The sequence below is a fragment of the Helianthus annuus genome, chromosome 11, assembly GCF_002127325.2.
Source record: "Helianthus annuus cultivar XRQ/B chromosome 11, HanXRQr2.0-SUNRISE, whole genome shotgun sequence".
Taxonomy (NCBI): domain Eukaryota; kingdom Viridiplantae; phylum Streptophyta; class Magnoliopsida; order Asterales; family Asteraceae; genus Helianthus; species Helianthus annuus.
Genome location: NC_035443.2, coordinates 152,712,558 through 152,732,273, shown reverse-complemented (window position 1 = coordinate 152,732,273; position 19,716 = coordinate 152,712,558). Strand labels below are relative to the sequence as shown.

At 36.6% G+C, this 19,716-nt stretch overlaps 2 protein-coding genes across 2 annotated transcripts; both read left to right on the top strand.

Moving 5' to 3' along the window:
- Positions 1-976: 976 nt before the first annotated feature.
- On the top strand, positions 977-18,054 carry LOC110888613 (protein FAR1-RELATED SEQUENCE 7-like). The gene is made up of 4 exons (XM_022136132.1): positions 977-989; positions 1,056-1,186; positions 17,572-17,745; positions 17,809-18,054. Exons 1-4 carry the CDS (start codon positions 977-979, stop codon positions 18,052-18,054), a joined length of 564 nt encoding a protein of 187 aa, XP_021991824.1.
- Positions 18,055-18,138: 84 nt separating this feature from the next.
- LOC110888614 (protein FAR1-RELATED SEQUENCE 5-like) lies at positions 18,139-19,101 on the top strand. Its single transcript, XM_022136133.1, has one exon. The coding sequence runs from the start codon at positions 18,139-18,141 to the stop codon at positions 19,099-19,101; it is 963 nt and encodes a 320-aa protein (XP_021991825.1).
- The last annotated feature ends 615 nt before the right edge of the window (positions 19,102-19,716 follow it).

The following is a 19,716-nucleotide window of genomic DNA, read 5'->3' as shown; positions in this document are numbered from 1 at the left end:
CCTACTGCAAACCCCTATTTATACTAAACTACCAAATTCAGTTACAACTATCCGTTGTAAGAATTTTCACAAACACCCCCTGAACTTACAAGAATGTAAGTATCAGACCTTATATCTAAGCAACTACTCTTCAACACATCAACCACTGACTTACTACACAACAGCAAGTTAAACCACTGATTCACTATATACTGCTTATTTCAGCAGCAGCTGTTTACCGTCATCAGTTGTTGCTATCAGTTGTTAACCACCATCAGTGTTTGAACACAAGCAGTGCTTAGAATGCTATCAGCTGTTTGTCTTGTTTAGTCTCAAACAGTGGTTTGCTTATTTATTAATACTCATCAGTGGTTATAACTGAAATGTTACTTTTCTCAACAGTATATGACCGTAAGAAAAAAACATAATAAATGACTTCTACATTACAACTTTAAGGGCATGTGTTACGGGGCGTGGAAAGGGTCACGTGGCAGGATGCCACCCGCGAACACCACCACTCACGGGCGCCAAAAAGGGCTTGGGTTAGGGCTTCAGGCTAACCACGAGCGTCAAAGGGGGAGAAATACTATTAGAAAAAAAAATCTGCTTAATTTTAAAACTTATATAAACAACAAATTTACATTTTTACATACAAACCTCACATCTCTTTCATATCTTTATCTATATTTTACAAACCCCACATTTCTAAATTTTTTAATTCTAAAGCAATTATGTATCGAAGAGGTGATTACGGACCTGTTATAGAGTTTCATCATGAATTCGTGAGATATGTTGATTAAGTAGAACTGGATATACACAATTATCATGAATAAAGTGATATCTACATCCACCATCAATTTAAAAAAATATATATATGTTGCTCCATGTAAAAAAAATAATGTGCCTTGTTCTTAGTTGTTCTTATTCTATTCGCATTAGTGATTCGCTATAGTGAACTAAATAAATCTTTTGATTAATACATTACAGATAAAACACAATGGATTTAGAAGGTTAGTCACAGAAGGAAGAAAATGAGGCTTCTGAAACAAATTTAATTGATGATATTGATGCAAAAGGATATTTGGTAGTCGATAACGATTCAGATTTTGAAACAGAGAAACCAAACGATGCAGACATGGATCTCGGGTCTGATGAAAAAGATGTTAATGATAACGATGTAATCAGAAAGGTTTTTGATACTCCTAATGTAATAACTCTCATTAAAATCCATAATTAGGATAATAATTAGTCAATAAGAAAACCCTAATTGAGACACCCAAGTAATTCTGCACTAACCCTAAAAATTTCAGAATAATCGGAATCAGGATCAGGGCCCCTAAAACTCAGGGGGGTTAAACCCTAGTTGATAATTATCAACAATTTTCGTTGTCACAGTAGAAATTGAGAAAATAGTTGAGTCATGCAAGCTAGTCCCGTACCCAGCTAGCCTATGTAATTAGACTGCACCCCTTACGGACCGTAAGGGGAAAAGCCATACGGTCCGTAAGCATGTCCCAAAAATCACTATAAATAGCAGACCTTGGCAGTAGCTTTCTGTGTTGAAAACGACATAAGAACTCTCTGTAGATGTCGACTTATAGCAAGAACAGTCCCAAAACACACCCTAATATCGAAACGCTGCCGCAAAACAGGGTAATCACTCGATCGCTATTACGATTCATTTTCCGACTGATCAATATATCCAATGGATGTTTAAGTACCACCCACATAGGGTTATACTTTGTCGTTCGTCGTTAAATCGATGGATGTTTAAGTATTGCACTTTGTCGTTCGTTGTGAGAATTTGATCTCGTGAGTTATCGTAACTGCTGTATTGATCACTAACCCAGTTTTGTGTGCATTATTATTAAATTAGGTTAACAAGGCTAAATCGTGTTCCGCCCGTGTTAAATCTGCAATGTGAGTCATTCTCTTTTTATCAACTGTTTTACAATACTCCAAATTATTTTCAGAATTATAATTACAGTGATTAAGTTTATGTAATCACCAAATTACAGCCAGTATGTGGGGTATTGTGCACATTACTACTGTTTTAATCACATTAGGTGGGCGAACCTAAAATTAAGTGATATACGTCATTCATTGGGGCAGCCAATGGTGATATGACCACAGTCACAGATCCGGTCGAGTGACAAATACTGTGGGTAGTTGGTAGATATCAGAAACATATGTAAAAACTCTTAATACTGTAAATTATAATAAACGAGTCATTTTAGTAAACTAAATGATTCACTCAGTATTTCCCGCTGACAAAACCTTTTTCAAACATGTTTCAGGTGATCTATTGTAATTCAGGAAAAGTGCTGGGAAGCAGTACAGGCTTAAAGTAGTGGCTCATTATAAAATAAATATAAAGAAATATGTTTTGTAAAAATAAAGATTTTTCAGTAAAATCTTGTTATTGTAAATTATCGGGGTTTTATCCCGAATTGTGAAATAAAATAATCGGGAAAAGTTTTTAGCTTTAAAACGATCCTGATGGAAAATTTCCGCTGCTAAAATCACATAAATAAATATCACGGGATTTCTGTCCCGCGGCTCCTGAAACGGGTCAAACCGGGTCGGGGGTCGTGACAAAAATGAGGTGGTATCAGAGCCACTGAGTTAAGCTAATTAAGTATTTAGAGATACTTAATTTTTCCTGATTACTATTATGTGATTATGTGTTTTATTAAACTGATTATTTGTTAGTTACAGTATGGGTAAGAAAAAGCTGCAAGATATCTATCTTAAATTAGATAGGTCAGTCTATGAAGAGGGAAGTTCATCTTCAAAACTCCCTATAATTCCTGAAGAAGGAATATTTGTGCGAAAAGCACAATATGAGAAACCGCTTTCTCCTAGAAAAAGGAGTATGATTATTAAGAAAAGTAAAGAGCAAATCCGAGAAAAGAGGATTAAAAGGGAAACCCAGGAGTTAATCAATAAATCACCTTGGGAAGACAAGCTAGATGAGAAATGGGCAAATTTGTATATGCTAGCTACAGTAGCAGAACATGCAAATCTTTAAAAACCCTAAATCTAGTAATAGCACTTCCCAGTAAATAAATAAATAAATCCGAGTGTGTTCTTTCCTGTTATTTTGTACAAATAGTGTGCAATAAAACTTTGATGGTTATTTGTTAAACTTTGTTCCAAAGTTTTAACTTAGTATTTTTGTGCATTTTGCATATATGCTACACAGCATGAATGAGATATCTGAAGCCTTTCAGAACCTCGATCTTTACCTGGTGAATGTAGAAGTTTCCCAAGATTTCACTGGATACTTTGCTGATATGGAACAACCTGTAGAATTCAATGCTCCACCTTTGACAAAGCCAAAACGAAAGAAAAGAAAGAATTATGTATGGGGTAGTCGTATCCGTAGGAAAAAGCCAGCCCCGAAACTTCCTAAAATAAACAACCCTTTAGGAAAAGGAAAAGAAATTGTAATCAAAGAAAGTACTAAACAGCAAGAGATGGAAACTGAAGTCAAGAAAGATTCTAGGCAAATGGAAAAACAGTTTGAGGAATATTCTAAAGATATAGAAATGGAAGTAGGACAAGGTTCTAGACCAACTCAGATAGAAATTGGAGAGAGCTCAAACCAAAACCAAAACCAGGGAACAACTTTTCAGGATGAAATAGATTTTCTATTGGCAAGCTGTGAAACTATTCAGCCTGTCAATACGAATGTTTTTACCTATCCTAGTGAAAATCCACTCCCTATGAACTTTGAACCAGCAATCCCAGAACCAATAGTCCACTCCCAACCTGTAGAAATGGACGAATGGTGGACAAATGATTGGCAATTTCAAAATATTGTCAACGACCCTTATTCCTTTTTTCCACAATTCGATCCAGAACCCCTACCTAATCCACCAATGAGTAACGAAAATATGGCGGAACTTCGTCATTATGGTGAAGAATTGATGGATGCAGGAAATAGAATCAGGGAGATAGGGGGACAAATTGCCTGGAAATATGATGAAAGGGAAATGCGTTTTTAGAACGACAAGTGGCGAGAGATAGGAAGATGGTAAAACTATAGTTGTGTAATAGTAAAAGTAAATAGTAAAATCAGTCTGTAACATAACGGCGAATAAAACTTTGTAAAATATTGGTGTGTATTGATGCATACTATAACCAATATAAAATGGAATCGAGAAATCGATAGTTTTGACTATACGTGTATTGTAAATTGTCTGATTGTTTATGTATAATTGTTGTTTATCAAATACTAATAAAAATTATATATATATTATCAGATGGCAAATATTGGTAATGAACCGGTAAATGAGGTTAATCAGTCGGAGCAACATCCAGGGGATCAATATATGACTAGACAAGATATTGAAAATATTGTTGCTCAAGGGATAGCCAATGCTATTCCAGCATTCGTTGCTGCTGTAAAAAGTCCAATCGAACCACAACATACCGTTCCTAGTAAACGTACTTCTGAAGATAACTTCAGTAATAGTATAAACGGGGGCAATAATCATGTTAATCATGATAATGAATCCCAGCACACGCCGCTCCCTAAGAAACTGAAAGCTGCAACACCTGGTTGCACTTTCAAAGAATTCCTTGCTTGTAAACCCACTGAATTTGCAGGCAATGAAGGAGCAACTGCATCACTGCGTTGGTTAGAGAAAACCGAAGCAGTAATTGCAATCAGTAAGTGTGCCAAAGATGATCAGGTCATGTACGCATCAAATCTGTTTAAAGAAGGAGCACTGGAATGGTGGAACACTGTGTTACAAGCTAAAGGAAGAAATAGGGCTTATGCTATGACTTGGGAAGAATTTAAGAATCTTGTAGAAAGAAAATTCTGTCCTGAGTATGAAAAGGAACAAATGGCAAATAAGTTCCTAACTCATCGGATGTTAGGTGTGGATTGTCGTGGTTATACTTCGACATTCTTTGAATATGCTAGAGTAGTACCAACACTGGCTTCGCCAGAACCGGTACTCATTTCTCGCTATATTTGGGGATTAATTAGCGAAATTCGCAATATCGTTAAGGCTGCGAGACCTCGCACTATTGACGATGCTGTAGAATTAGCTAACACTCTGACTGATGAATTGATACGCACAAGAGATGAAGACAGGAAGAAGGAACTAGCTCAGAAAATTACCCAAGGATTTAGGGTGGGTAATAGTAGTAATTTCAAGAAAAGAGGAGCAGGGCAATCTTCAACTTTGCCATTCTGCAAAATTTGCAAAAAGAAACATTTTGGAAAATGTAACAAACTTTGCAATTTTTGCAAAACGATAGGACATCGTGAAGAAAACTGCAGAAAGAAATCCATAATTTGTTACAATTGTGGAGAAGTCGGACATTTCAAAACAGAATGTCCTAAGTTAGTTAAACCAGTAGACAACAAAACCAAGGCGACCGAAGGAGCTACTAAGAAGAATGCCAGAGCATTCCAACTAACCACTCAAGAAGCAGAGCTCATCCCGGATGTGATAGCCGGTACGTTTTTAGTTCACGACATTTATGCAAAAGTATTGTTTGACTCTGGTGCAAACCAAAGTTTTATAAATACTTCATTCTGCCAAGCTCTTAAGTTACCCTTAACTACCGTTAGGCAGATTTTTACAGTTGAAACCGCAGATGGGAATTCAGTAAAAATCAATCAGGTTTTGCAAAAAGTAGAAATAGAACTTTCAGGTCATAAATTTGCTGCAAACCTATTACCTATGAAATTAGCGGAATTTGATGTTGTGTTAGGAATGGATTGGTTAATAGCCAACCATGCTCAAATCATTTGTGATAAAAACTCCATAGAAATTCAATCACCTACTGAAGAAGTAATCATGATTACAGGAGATAAACCTCGAAAGCCACTGAAGTTCATATCAGTAATGAAAGTTGCTAATTATGAACGAAAACAAGGAATAGTATATATGATTTCAGTAATCATTAATACTAAAGGTAAGGAACTTAAGGAAATTCCTGTAGTCTCAGAATACCCAGATATATTTCCAGAAGATTTACCTGGGTTACCACCAGATAGGGAGGTAGAATTCAGAATTCATCTAATTCCAGGAACTACACCGATAGCCAAGGCACCCTATCGATTAGCTCCTACCGAAATGCTAGAATTGAAGAAGCAATTAGATGAATTACTAAGCAAAGGATTTATACAACCTAGTTCATCCCCTTGGGGTGCACCAGTGTTGTTTGTGAAAAAGAAAGATGGATCGATGAGAATGTGTATCGATTATAGAGAGTTGAACAAGGTTACAATTAAGAATCGATACCCATTACCTAGGATTGATGATCTTTTTGATCAATTACAAGGCGCTAGGTACTTTTCTAAGATAGACTTGCGCTCCGGATATCATCAATTAAAAGTTCAAGAAGAAGACATACCTAAAACTGCTTTAGAACTAGGTATGGACATTATGAGTTTACAGTCATGCCCTTTGGGTTAACTAATGCACCTGCAGCATTCATGGACATGATGAACAGGATCTGTAAACCATATTTGGATAAATTTGTAATTGTTTTCATAGACGATATACTTATTTATTCAAAAAGTCAGGACGAACATTGTCAGCACTTGCATGCACTCTTAACTTTGTTAAGAAAAGAAAAATTGTATGCCAAATTTTCAAAGTGTGAATTTTGGCTACAAGAAGTGCAATTCTTAGGACACATGGTGAATCATGAAGGTATTCATGTAGATCCTGCTAAGATAGAAGCAATTACCAATTGGAAGGTTCCACAAACCGCAATGGAAATTAGCCTTACCAGAAGGAACAGAAGATTTTGAAGTATATTGTGATGCTTCAAAATTAGGATTTGGATGTGTGTTAATGCAACGCAAGAAGGTAATTGCGTATGCTTCCAGACAATTGAAAAAGCACGAGGAAAACTATACGACTCATGACTTAGAATTAGGAGCTATAGTTTTTGCCCTCAAGATATGGAGACATTATCTGTATGGAAGTAAGTTTACTGTTTATACAGATCATAAAAGTTTAAGGTATATATTTGGGCAAAAAGAGTTAAATATGAGGCAAAGAAGATGGATGGAAATCCTGAGTGATTACGACTGTGATATTCAATATCACGAAGGAAAGGCAAACGTAGTCGCAGATGCCTTAAGTCGTAAGGATCATGAGAAGCAAAGGCGAGTCCGTGCTCTTAGAATAAATCTACAAGTAGATTTAATGGAACAATTGAAGGAAATTCAGGAAACGGCAATCAAGGAAGATGCCGAAGGAATGAAAGGTTACCTAAAGGAATTGGAACAAGGAAATGATGGAATTTGGAAATTCCACAAAAGCAGAATTTGGGTACCTAAACAAGGAAATTTAAGATCAAAGATTTTAGAGGAAACTCATAAATCTAGGTATACTGTACATCCAGGAAACAATAAGATGTACCAAGATTTAAGAAAGAATTTCTGGTGGATAGGAATGAAAAAGGATATAGCCAAATACGTATCTAAATGTCTAACTTGTTCACAAGTTAAAGCCGAACATCAGAAACCTTCAGGACTACTACAACAGTTAGAAATGCCTGTATGGAAATGGGAACTCATAACAATGGACTTTGTTACTAAGTTACCCAAAACCAGAAAAGGTAATGATGCGATTTGGGTAATTATGGACCGATTAACCAAATCTGCTCATTTTCTACCTATGAAAGAAACTTTTAGCATGGAAAGGTTAGCCAAGCTGTATGTGGATGAAATAGTATCCTTACATGGAGTCTCACTCTCCATCGTATCGGATAGAGATAGTCGTTTCACTTCCCGTTTCTGGACAAGCTTCCAAGAAGCGATGGGAACCCGACTCAATCTAAGTACTGCATATCATCCACAAACAGACGGACAAAGTGAAAGGACGATTCAAACTCTAGAAGACATGCTCCGAGCATGTGTAATTGACTTTGGTGGTAACTGGGATAACCATTTACCATTAATCGAATTCTCCTATAACAATAGTTATCACTCAAGCATCGAAGCCGCTCCATTCGAAGCACTGTATGGACGCAAGTGCAGAACTCCCGTTTGTTGGGCAGAAATAGGAGAAAGTCAATTATCAGGTCCAGAGATCGTACAAGAAACCACTGACAAGATAACTCAAATCAAGGAAAGATTGAAGAAAGCCAGAGATCGTTAGAAAAGCTATGCAGATAATCGCCGCAAGCCACTAGAATTCCAGATAGGAGACAAAGTACTTTTGAAAGTATCTCCTTGGAAAGGAGTAGTACGATTCGGTAAGAAAGGAAAACTGAGTCCAAGATATGTTGGACCATTCCCAGTGATCCAACGAATAGGACCAGTAGCTTATCGCTTACAACTACCAGAAGAACTAGCTGGAGTACATGATGTATTTCATGTATCCAATCTCAAGAAATGTCTATCAGACGAATCCCTGGTAGTACCTCTTCAAGATGTGGAGGTAAATGAAAAGCTGAAATTCATAGAGAAACCCTTACAAATAGAAGACCGGAAGGTCAAGTTTCTCAAACACAAGCGACTAGTGCTGGTGAAAGTCAAATGGAATTCAAAGAGAGGACTAGAATATACTTGGGAACTGGAGTCAGAAATGAAGCGGAAATACCCTCATCTATTTTCATGAATCTCGAGGACGAGATTTTTCTTAAGGTGGGGAGGATGTAATAACTCTCATTAAAATCCATAATTAGGATGATAATTAGTCAATAAGAAAACCCTAATTGAGACACCCAAGTAATTCTGCACTAACCCTAAAAATTTCAGAATAATCAGAATCAGGATCAGGGCCCCTAAAACTCAGGGGGGTTAAACCCTAGTTGATAATTATCAACAATTTTCGTTGTCACAGTAGAAATTGAGAAAATAGTTGAGTCATGCAAGCTAGTCCCGTACCCAGCTAGCCTATGTAATTAGACTGCACCCCTTACGGACCGTAAAGGGAAAAGCCATACGGTCCGTAAGCATGTCCCAAAAATCACTATAAATAGCAGACCTTGGCAGTAGCTTTCTGTGTTGAAAACAACGTAAGAGCTCTCTGTAGACGTCGACTTATAGCAAGAACAGTCCCAAAACACACCCTAATATCGAAACGCTGCCGCAAAACAGGGTAATCACTCGATCGCTATTACGATTCATTTTCCGACTGATCAATATATCCAATGGATGTTTAAGTGCCACCCACATAGGGTTATACTTTGTCGTTCATCGTTAAATCGATGGATGTTTAAGTATTGCACTTTGTCGTTCGTTGTGAGAATTTGATCTCGTGAGTTATCGTAACTGTTGTATTGATCACTAACCCGGTTTTGTGTGCATTATTATTAAATTAGGTTAACAAGGCTAAATCGTGTTCCGCCCGTGTTAAATCTGCAATGTGAGTCATTCTCTTTTTATCAACTGTTTTACAATACTCCAAATTATTTTCAGAATTATAATTACAGTGATTAAGTTTATGTAATCACCAAATTACAGCCAGTATGTGGGGTATTGTGCACATTACTACTGTTTTAATCACATTAGGTGGGCGAACCTAAAATTAAGTGATATACGTCATTCATTGGGGCAGCCAATGGTGATATGACCACAGTCACAGATCCGGTCGAGTGACAAATACTGTGGGTAGTTGGTAGATATCAGAAACATATGTAAAAACTCTTAATACTGTAAATTATAATAAACGAGTCATTTTAGTAAACTAAATGATTTACTCAGTATTTCCCGCTGACAAAACCTTTTTCAAACATGTTTCAGGTGATCTATTGTAATTCAGGAAAAGTGCTGGGAAGCAGTACAGGCTTAAAGTAGTGGCTCATTATAAAATAAATATAAAGAAATATGTTTTGTAAAAATAAAGATTTTTCAGTAAAATCTTGTTATTGTAAATTATCGGGGTTTTATCCCGAATTGTGAAATAAAATAATCGGGAAAAGTTTTTAGCTTTAAAACGATCCTGATGGAAAATTTCCGCTGCTAAAATCACATAAATAAATATCACGGGATTTCTGTCCCGCGGCTCCTGAAACGGGTCAAACCGGGTCGGGGATCGTGACAAAAATGAGGTGGTATCAGAGCCACTGAGTTAAGCTAATTAAGTATTTAGAGATACTTAATTTTTCCTGATTACTATTATGTGATTATGTGTTTTATTAAACTGATTATTTGTTAGTTACAGTATGGGTAAGAAAAAGCTGCAAGATATCTATCTTAAATTAGATAGGTCAGTCTATGAAGAGGGAAGTTCATCTTCAAAACTCCCTATAATTCCTGAAGAAGGAATATTTGTGCGAAAAGCACAATATGAGAAACCGCTTTCTCCTAGAAAAAGGAGTATGATTATTAAGAAAAGTAAAGAGCAAATCCGAGAAAAGAGGATTAAAAGGGAAACCCAGGAGTTAATCAATAAATCACCTTGGGAAGACAAGCTAGATGAGAAATGGGCAAATTTGTATATGCTAGCTACAGTAGCAGAACATGCAAATCTTTAAAAACCCTAAATCTAGTAATAGCACTTCCCAGTAAATAAATAAATAAATCCGAGTGTGTTCTTTCCTGTTATTTTGTACAAATAGTGTGCAATAAAACTTTGATGGTTATTTGTTAAACTTTGTTCCAAAGTTTTAACTTAGTATTTTTGTGCATTTTGCATATATGCTACACAGCATGAATGAGATATCTGAAGCCTTTCAGAACCTCGATCTTTACCTGGTGAATGTAGAAGTTTCCCAAGATTTCACTGGATACTTTGCTGATATGGAACAACCTGTAGAATTCAATGCTCCACCTTTGACAAAGCCAAAACGAAAGAAAAGAAAGAATTATGTATGGGGTAGTCGTATCCGTAGGAAAAAGCCAGCCCCGAAACTTCCTAAAATAAACAACCCTTTAGGAAAAGGAAAAGAAATTGTAATCAAAGAAAGTACTAAACAGCAAGAGATGGAAACTGAAGTCAAGAAAGATTCTAGGCAAATGGAAAAACAGTTTGAGGAATATTCTAAAGATATAGAAATGGAAGTAGGACAAGGTTCTAGACCAACTCAGATAGAAATTGGAGAGAGCTCAAACCAAAACCAAAACCAGGGAACAACTTTTCAGGATGAAATAGATTTTCTATTGGCAAGCTGTGAAACTATTCAGCCTGTCAATACGAATGTTTTTACCTATCCTAGTGAAAATCCACTCCCTATGAACTTTGAACCAGCAATCCCAGAACCAATAGTCCACTCCCAACCTGTAGAAATGGACGAATGGTGGACAAATGATTGGCAATTTCAAAATATTGTCAACGACCCTTATTCCTTTTTTCCACAATTCGATCCAGAACCCCTACCTAATCCACCAATGAGTAACGAAAATATGGCGGAACTTCGTCATTATGGTGAAGAATTGATGGATGCAGGAAATAGAATCAGGGAGATAGGGGGACAAATTGCCTGGAAATATGATGAAAGGGAAATGCGTTTTTAGAACGACAAGTGGCGAGAGATAGGAAGATGGTAAAACTATAGTTGTGTAATAGTAAAAGTAAATAGTAAAATCAGTCTGTAACATAACGGCGAATAAAACTTTGTAAAATATTGGTGTGTATTGATGCATACTATAACCAATATAAAATGGAATCGAGAAATCGATAGTTTTGACTATACGTGTATTGTAAATTGTCTGATTGTTTATGTATAATGGTTGTTTATCAAATACTAATAAAAATTATATATATATTATCAGATGGCAAATATTGGTAATGAACCGGTAAATGAGGTTAATCAGTCGGAGCAACATCCAGGGGATCAATATATGACTAGACAAGATATTGAAAATATTGTTGCTCAAGGGATAGCCAATGCTATTCCAGCATTCGTTGCTGCTGTAAAAAGTCCAATCGAACCACAACATACCGTTCCTAGTAAACGTACTTCTGAAGATAACTTCAGTAATAGTATAAACGGGGGCAATAATCATGTTAATCATGATAATGAATCCCAGCACACGCCGCTCCCTAAGAAACTGAAAGCTGCAACACCTGGTTGCACTTTCAAAGAATTCCTTGCTTGTAAACCCACTGAATTTGCAGGCAATGAAGGAGCAACTGCATCACTTCGTTGGTTAGAGAAAACCGAAGCAGTAATTGCAATCAGTAAGTGTGCCAAAGATGATCAGGTCATGTACGCATCAAATCTGTTTAAAGAAGGAGCACTGGAATGGTGGAACACTGTGTTACAAGCTAAAGGAAGAAATAGGGCTTATGCTATGACTTGGGAAGAATTTAAGAATCTTGTAGAAAGAAAATTCTGTCCTGAGTATGAAAAGGAACAAATGGCAAATAAGTTCCTAACTCATCGGATGTTAGGTGTGGATTGTCGTGGTTATACTTCGACATTCTTTGAATATGCTAGAGTAGTACCAACACTGGCTTCGCCAGAACCGGTACTCATTTCTCGCTATATTTGGGGATTAATTAGCGAAATTCGCAATATCGTTAAGGCTGCGAGACCTCGCACTATTGACGATGCTGTAGAATTAGCTAACACTCTGACTGATGAATTGATACGCACAAGAGATGAAGACAGGAAGAAGGAACTAGCTCAGAAAATTACCCAAGGATTTAGGGTGGGTAATAGTAGTAATTTCAAGAAAAGAGGAGCAGGGCAATCTTCAACTTTGCCATTCTGCAAAATTTGCAAAAAGAAACATTTTGGAAAATGTAACAAACTTTGCAATTTTTGCAAAACGATAGGACATCGTGAAGAAAACTGCAGAAAGAAATCCATAATTTGTTACAATTGTGGAGAAGTCGGACATTTCAAAACAGAATGTCCTAAGTTAGTTAAACCAGTAGACAACAAAACCAAGGCGACCGAAGGAGCTACTAAGAAGAATGCCAGAGCATTCCAACTAACCACTCAAGAAGCAGAGCTCATCCCGGATGTGATAGCCGGTACGTTTTTAGTTCACGACATTTATGCAAAAGTATTGTTTGACTCTGGTGCAAACCAAAGTTTTATAAATACTTCATTCTGCCAAGCTCTTAAGTTACCCTTAACTACCGTTAGGCAGATTTTTACAGTTGAAACCGCAGATGGGAATTCAGTAAAAATCAATCAGGTTTTGCAAAAAGTAGAAATAGAACTTTCAGGTCATAAATTTGCTGCAAACCTATTACCTATGAAATTAGCGGAATTTGATGTTGTGTTAGGAATGGATTGGTTAATAGCCAACCATGCTCAAATCATTTGTGATAAAAACTCCATAGAAATTCAATCACCTACTGAAGAAGTAATCATGATTACAGGAGATAAACCTCGAAAGCCACTGAAGTTCATATCAGTAATGAAAGTTGCTAATTATGAACGAAAACAAGGAATAGTATATATGATTTCAGTAATCATTAATACTAAAGGTAAGGAACTTAAGGAAATTCCTGTAGTCTCAGAATACCCAGATATATTTCCAGAAGATTTACCTGGGTTACCACCAGATAGGGAGGTAGAATTCAGAATTCATCTAATTCCAGGAACTACACCGATAGCCAAGGCACCCTATCGATTAGCTCCTACCGAAATGCTAGAATTGAAGAAGCAATTAGATGAATTACTAAGCAAAGGATTTATACAACCTAGTTCATCCCCTTGGGGTGCACCAGTGTTGTTTGTGAAAAAGAAAGATGGATCGATGAGAATGTGTATCGATTATAGAGAGTTGAACAAGGTTACAATTAAGAATCGATACCCATTACCTAGGATTGATGATCTTTTTGATCAATTACAAGGCGCTAGGTACTTTTCTAAGATAGACTTGCGCTCCGGATATCATCAATTAAAAGTTCAAGAAGAAGACATACCTAAAACTGCTTTAGAACTAGGTATGGACATTATGAGTTTACAGTCATGCCCTTTGGGTTAACTAATGCACCTGCAGCATTCATGGACATGATGAACAGGATCTGTAAACCATATTTGGATAAATTTGTAATTGTTTTCATAGACGATATACTTATTTATTCAAAAAGTCAGGACGAACATTGTCAGCACTTGCATGCACTCTTAACTTTGTTAAGAAAAGAAAAATTGTATGCCAAATTTTCAAAGTGTGAATTTTGGCTACAAGAAGTGCAATTCTTAGGACACATGGTGAATCATGAAGGTATTCATGTAGATCCTGCTAAGATAGAAGCAATTACCAATTGGAAGGTTCCACAAACCGCAATGGAAATTAGCCTTACCAGAAGGAACAGAAGATTTTGAAGTATATTGTGATGCTTCAAAATTAGGATTTGGATGTGTGTTAATGCAACGCAAGAAGGTAATTGCGTATGCTTCCAGACAATTGAAAAAGCACGAGGAAAACTATACGACTCATGACTTAGAATTAGGAGCTATAGTTTTTGCCCTCAAGATATGGAGACATTATCTGTATGGAAGTAAGTTTACTGTTTATACAGATCATAAAAGTTTAAGGTATATATTTGGGCAAAAAGAGTTAAATATGAGGCAAAGAAGATGGATGGAAATCCTGAGTGATTACGACTGTGATATTCAATATCACGAAGGAAAGGCAAACGTAGTCGCAGATGCCTTACGTCGTAAGGATCATGAGAAGCAAAGGCGAGTCCGTGCTCTTAGAATAAATCTACAAGTAGATTTAATGGAACAATTGAAGGAAATTCAGGAAACGGCAATCAAGGAAGATGCCGAAGGAATGAAAGGTTACCTAAAGGAATTGGAACAAGGAAATGATGGAATTTGGAAATTCCACAAAAGCAGAATTTGGGTACCTAAACAAGGAAATTTAAGATCAAAGATTTTAGAGGAAACTCATAAATCTAGGTATACTGTACATCCAGGAAACAATAAGATGTACCAAGATTTAAGAAAGAATTTCTGGTGGATAGGAATGAAAAAGGATATAGCCAAATACGTATCTAAATGTCTAACTTGTTCACAAGTTAAAGCCGAACATCAGAAACCTTCAGGACTACTACAACAGTTAGAAATGCCTGTATGGAAATGGGAACTCATAACAATGGACTTTGTTACTAAGTTACCCAAAACCAGAAAAGGTAATGATGCGATTTGGGTAATTATGGACCGATTAACCAAATCTGCTCATTTTCTACCTATGAAAGAAACTTTTAGCATGGAAAGGTTAGCCAAGCTGTATGTGGATGAAATAGTATCCTTACATGGAGTCCCACTCTCCATCGTATCGGATAGAGATAGTCGTTTCACTTCCCGTTTCTGGACAAGCTTCCAAGAAGCGATGGGAACCCGACTCAATCTAAGTACTGCATATCATCCACAAACAGACGGACAAAGTGAAAGGACGATTCAAACTCTAGAAGACATGCTCCGAGCATGTGTAATTGACTTTGGTGGTAACTGGGATAACCATTTACCATTAATCGAATTCTCCTATAACAATAGTTATCACTCAAGCATCGAAGCCGCTCCATTCGAAGCACTGTATGGACGCAAGTGCAGAACTCCCGTTTGTTGGGCAGAAATAGGAGAAAGTCAATTATCAGGTCCAGAGATCGTACAAGAAACCACTGACAAGATAACTCAAATCAAGGAAAGATTGAAGAAAGCCAGAGATCGTTAGAAAAGCTATGCAGATAATCGCCGCAAGCCACTAGAATTCCAGATAGGAGACAAAGTACTTTTGAAAGTATCTCCTTGGAAAGGAGTAGTTCGATTCGGTAAGAAAGGAAAACTGAGTCCAAGATATGTTGGACCATTCCCAGTGATCCAATGAATAGGACCAGTAGCTTATCGCTTACAACTACCAGAAGAACTAGCTGGAGTACATGATGTATTTCATGTATCCAATCTCAAGAAATGTCTATCAGACGAATCCCTGGTAGTACCTCTTCAAGATGTGGAGGTAAATGAAAAGCTGAAATTCATAGAGAAACCTTTACAAATAGAAGACCGGAAGGTCAAGTTTCTCAAACACAAGCGACTAGTGCTGGTGAAAGTCAAATGGAATTCAAAGAGAGGACTAGAATATACTTGGGAACTGGAGTCAGAAATGAAGCGGAAATACCCTCATCTATTTTCATGAATCTCGAGGACGAGATTTTTCTTAAGGTGGGGAGGATGTAATAACTCTCATTAAAATCCATAATTAGGATGATAATTAGTCAATAAGAAAACCCTAATTGAGACACCCAAGTAATTCTGCACTAACCCTAAAAATTTCAGAATAATCAGAATCAGGATCAGGGCCCCTAAAACTCAGGGGGGTTAAACCCTAGTTGATAATTATCAACAATTTTCGTTGTCACAGTAGAAATTGAGAAAATAGTTGAGTCATGCAAGCTAGTCCCGTACCCAGCTAGCCTATGTAATTAGACTGCACCCCTTACGGACCGTAAAGGGAAAAGCCATACGGTCCGTAAGCATGTCCCAAAAATCACTATAAATAGCAGACCTTGGCAGTAGCTTTCTGTGTTGAAAACAACGTAAGAGCTCTCTGTAGACGTCGACTTATAGCAAGAACAGTCCCAAAACACACCCTAATATCGAAACGCTGCCGCAAAACAGGGTAATCACTCGATCGCTATTACGATTCATTTTCCGACTGATCAATATATCCAATGGATGTTTAAGTGCCACCCACATAGGGTTATACTTTGTCGTTCATCGTTAAATCGATGGATGTTTAAGTATTGCACTTTGTCGTTCGTTGTGAGAATTTGATCTCGTGAGTTATCGTAACTGTTGTATTGATCACTAACCCGGTTTTGTGTGCATTATTATTAAATTAGGTTAACAAGGCTAAATCGTATTCCGCCCGTGTTAAATCTGCAATGTGAGTCATTCTCTTTTTATCAACTGTTTTACAATACTCCAAATTATTTTCAGAATTATAATTACAGTGATTAAGTTTATGTAATCACCAAATTACAGCCAGTATGTGGGGTATTGTGCACATTACTACTGTTTTAATCACATTAGGTGGGCGAACCTAAAATTAAGTGATATACGTCATTAATTGGGGCAGCCAATGGTGATATGACCACAGTCACAGATCCGGTCGAGTGACAAATACTGTGGGTAGTTGGTAGATATCAGAAACATATGTAAAAACTCTTAATACTGTAAATTATAATAAACGAGTCATTTTAGTAAACTAAATGATTCACTCAGTATTTCCCGCTGACAAAACCTTTTTCAAACATGTTTCAGGTGATCTATTGTAATTCAGGAAAAGTGCTGGGAAGCAGTACAGGCTTAAAGTAGTGGATCATTATAAAATAAATATAAAGAAATATGTTTTGCAAAAATAAAGATTTTTCAGTAAAATCTTGTTATTGTAAATTATCGGGGTTTTATCCCGAATTGTGAAATAAAATAATCAGGAAAAGTTTTTAGCTTTAAAACGATCCTGATGGAAAATTTCCGCTGCTAAAATCACATAAATAAATATCACGGGATTTCTGTCTCGCGGCTCCTGAAACGGGTCAAACCGGGTCGGGGGTCGTGACACCTAATGATGCATATGATTTCTACAATCGCTATGTGTTTTTACATGGATTTGGAATACGTATTCATACAGCTTTTAAAAATAAAACAACAAATGAGCCCTATCGGAGAAAATATGTATGCAAAAAACAGGGATTTAAAGACTTGAAGTGTAATAGTTCTACAAGAGATGTTAAAAAGCGCCGTAGAGACTTAAGAACCGGCTGCGAAGCGTTTCTTCAGATTTCAAAAAGTAAAGATGGGAAATGGTTTGTGGATCAGTTTATCGATTCACATAATCATGCGCTAACTATTACTCCAACCAAAGTAATGAAACACCGGTCTCATGGGAAGTTTCACCGTTCAGTGACTTGCAAAGCTATATTGTAGGAGCTTGGTCAATCTGGGTTAAAACCATGTCAAATCAAGAAGGTTGTAAATACCAAGAAAGGTCCATATGAAAATGATGTTACATCAAAACAATGTTCTGATATCTTAGCCGATCAGCGAAAGGAATACAAAGGTAAGGAGTTTTACGGGCTTATTAAACATTTCCAAGATAAATTACTAGAAGACCGTAACCTATATTTTGTTGTGGATTTATTTGAAGATGGGTCTCCAAGAAATATTTTTTAGGCTGATGGGAGATCTAGAGACTCATATATAAAGTTTGGGGACGTTGTTGTGTTTGATGTCACATACATGACAAATAAATTTAAGATGCCATTTGCTCCTTATGTCGGTGTGAATCATCATGGCCAGTCAATACTTTTTGGTGGTGCACTATTGGAGAATGAGAAGCAAGATACTTTTGAATGGTTATTTAAAAATTTCTTGAAGTGCATGTTTAACAAGTATCCATCAGCAATGATTACAGATCAATATAAAGCTATTTGCAATGCAATACAAAGTGTTTTTCCAAACACTCAACATCGTTACTGTTCATGGCATATTAAAAAGCATGAGATTGAGCATCTTCGACCTCTAAAAGTTCAATATAGTGACTTTGAAGAGTTACATAAGCAATGGGTAAAGAGTAATACAATTGATGAATTTGAAACTCGTTGGGAAGTTTTATGTGCTAAATATAATTTTCAAAGCGGCAGTTGGATAACGGAGATGTATAACCAACGCAAATATTGGGCTAAAGCCTACTTGAAAGATTGTTTCTTTGCTGGCATGACATCAAGCGGAAGAAGCGAGAGTATTCACTCTTTTTTTGATGGATTTGTAAATTCCAAGACCATGTTGAATGAGTTCGTAATACAGTATGACAAAGCTGTTGAGGCTCGAAGGACTGCCGAAGAAGATGAAGATTTCAAGACCATGAACTCCAAGCCAGTTCTTTCTTCTGTTAATTTGATAGAGGTAAAAGCGAGCTCACGCTACACGAGAAAGCTCTTTGATGCATTCAAAAAAGAATGGACTGAGGCTACCTTCAATTTAACTCATGAGACCATAAGCAAGACTTCTAAAGAAATCGTATATAAGGTTGGACAATTGGATATAGATAAAAACTATTGGAGAAATGTTAACTTTCATGTCTCAGAGATAGATGTCACATGTTCATGTGCAAAGTTTGAAACATATGGGATATTATGCAAGCATATCTTGTATGTCTTGAAGAAGAGACATGTTGAAACTCTACCTGATCATTATATTTTACCCAAGGTCAAAATATAGAAAGAAACGTAAAGTGAAATGAGACACACATGCCAAAATGTAATGAATTATAACCAAACGGGTCAAAATAGTCATGTATAGTTGTAGATTGATTTCTGAAGTTGATGTTCAACACAATTTTATGCATCTTTAAGCAGCACGTTCGCACCTGTTTACAGTTTCAAACTTCCAGAATATAGAAGTTCATTGTATGTTTTTTGTAATCAGAAACAATTAACATGGAATTTATTTGAAAACTCTGAACTCGATTCGAATTTACATATAGTTAATCAAAACAAGATTATGAAGAAACTTATATTAGATAACAGTATCATATTACAAAGTCACAAGTACATTTACAATAAAATCAACTAACTAAGACTATGGGGTATGGGGCGTGGGTTGGGTACAAACGCCCAAGTCACGATCCCGGGTGAGCTTGATTCCAGCCGTTCTTTTCACAAAGCCTAGTTATTTCATCAAGTCTCTTGTTTTGACCTGTAACAACAGAGAGCACACAATAGGAAGTCAGAATGGCATTTTGCTGTTATATATATTTTAAGCTAACTAGAGAAGACAACTATCATGATCTGATGAAAAAACTCAAATCTGGATATCCAATTTACAAGAATTTCA

Bases quoted from the DNA above. Each gene is read 5' to 3' on its own strand.
- LOC110888613 (XM_022136132.1), top strand. The intron at 1,187-17,571 runs GTAATAACTCTC...TGCAAAAAACAG, and splicing joins AGGTTTTTGATACTCCTAAT to GGATTTAAAGACTTGAAGTG. The intron at 17,746-17,808 runs GTAATGAAACAC...GCTATATTGTAG, and splicing joins TAACTATTACTCCAACCAAA to GAGCTTGGTCAATCTGGGTT.
- LOC110888614 (XM_022136133.1), top strand. From the start codon at position 18,139: ATGCCATTTGCTCCTTATGTCGGTGTGAATCATCATGGCCAGTCAATA.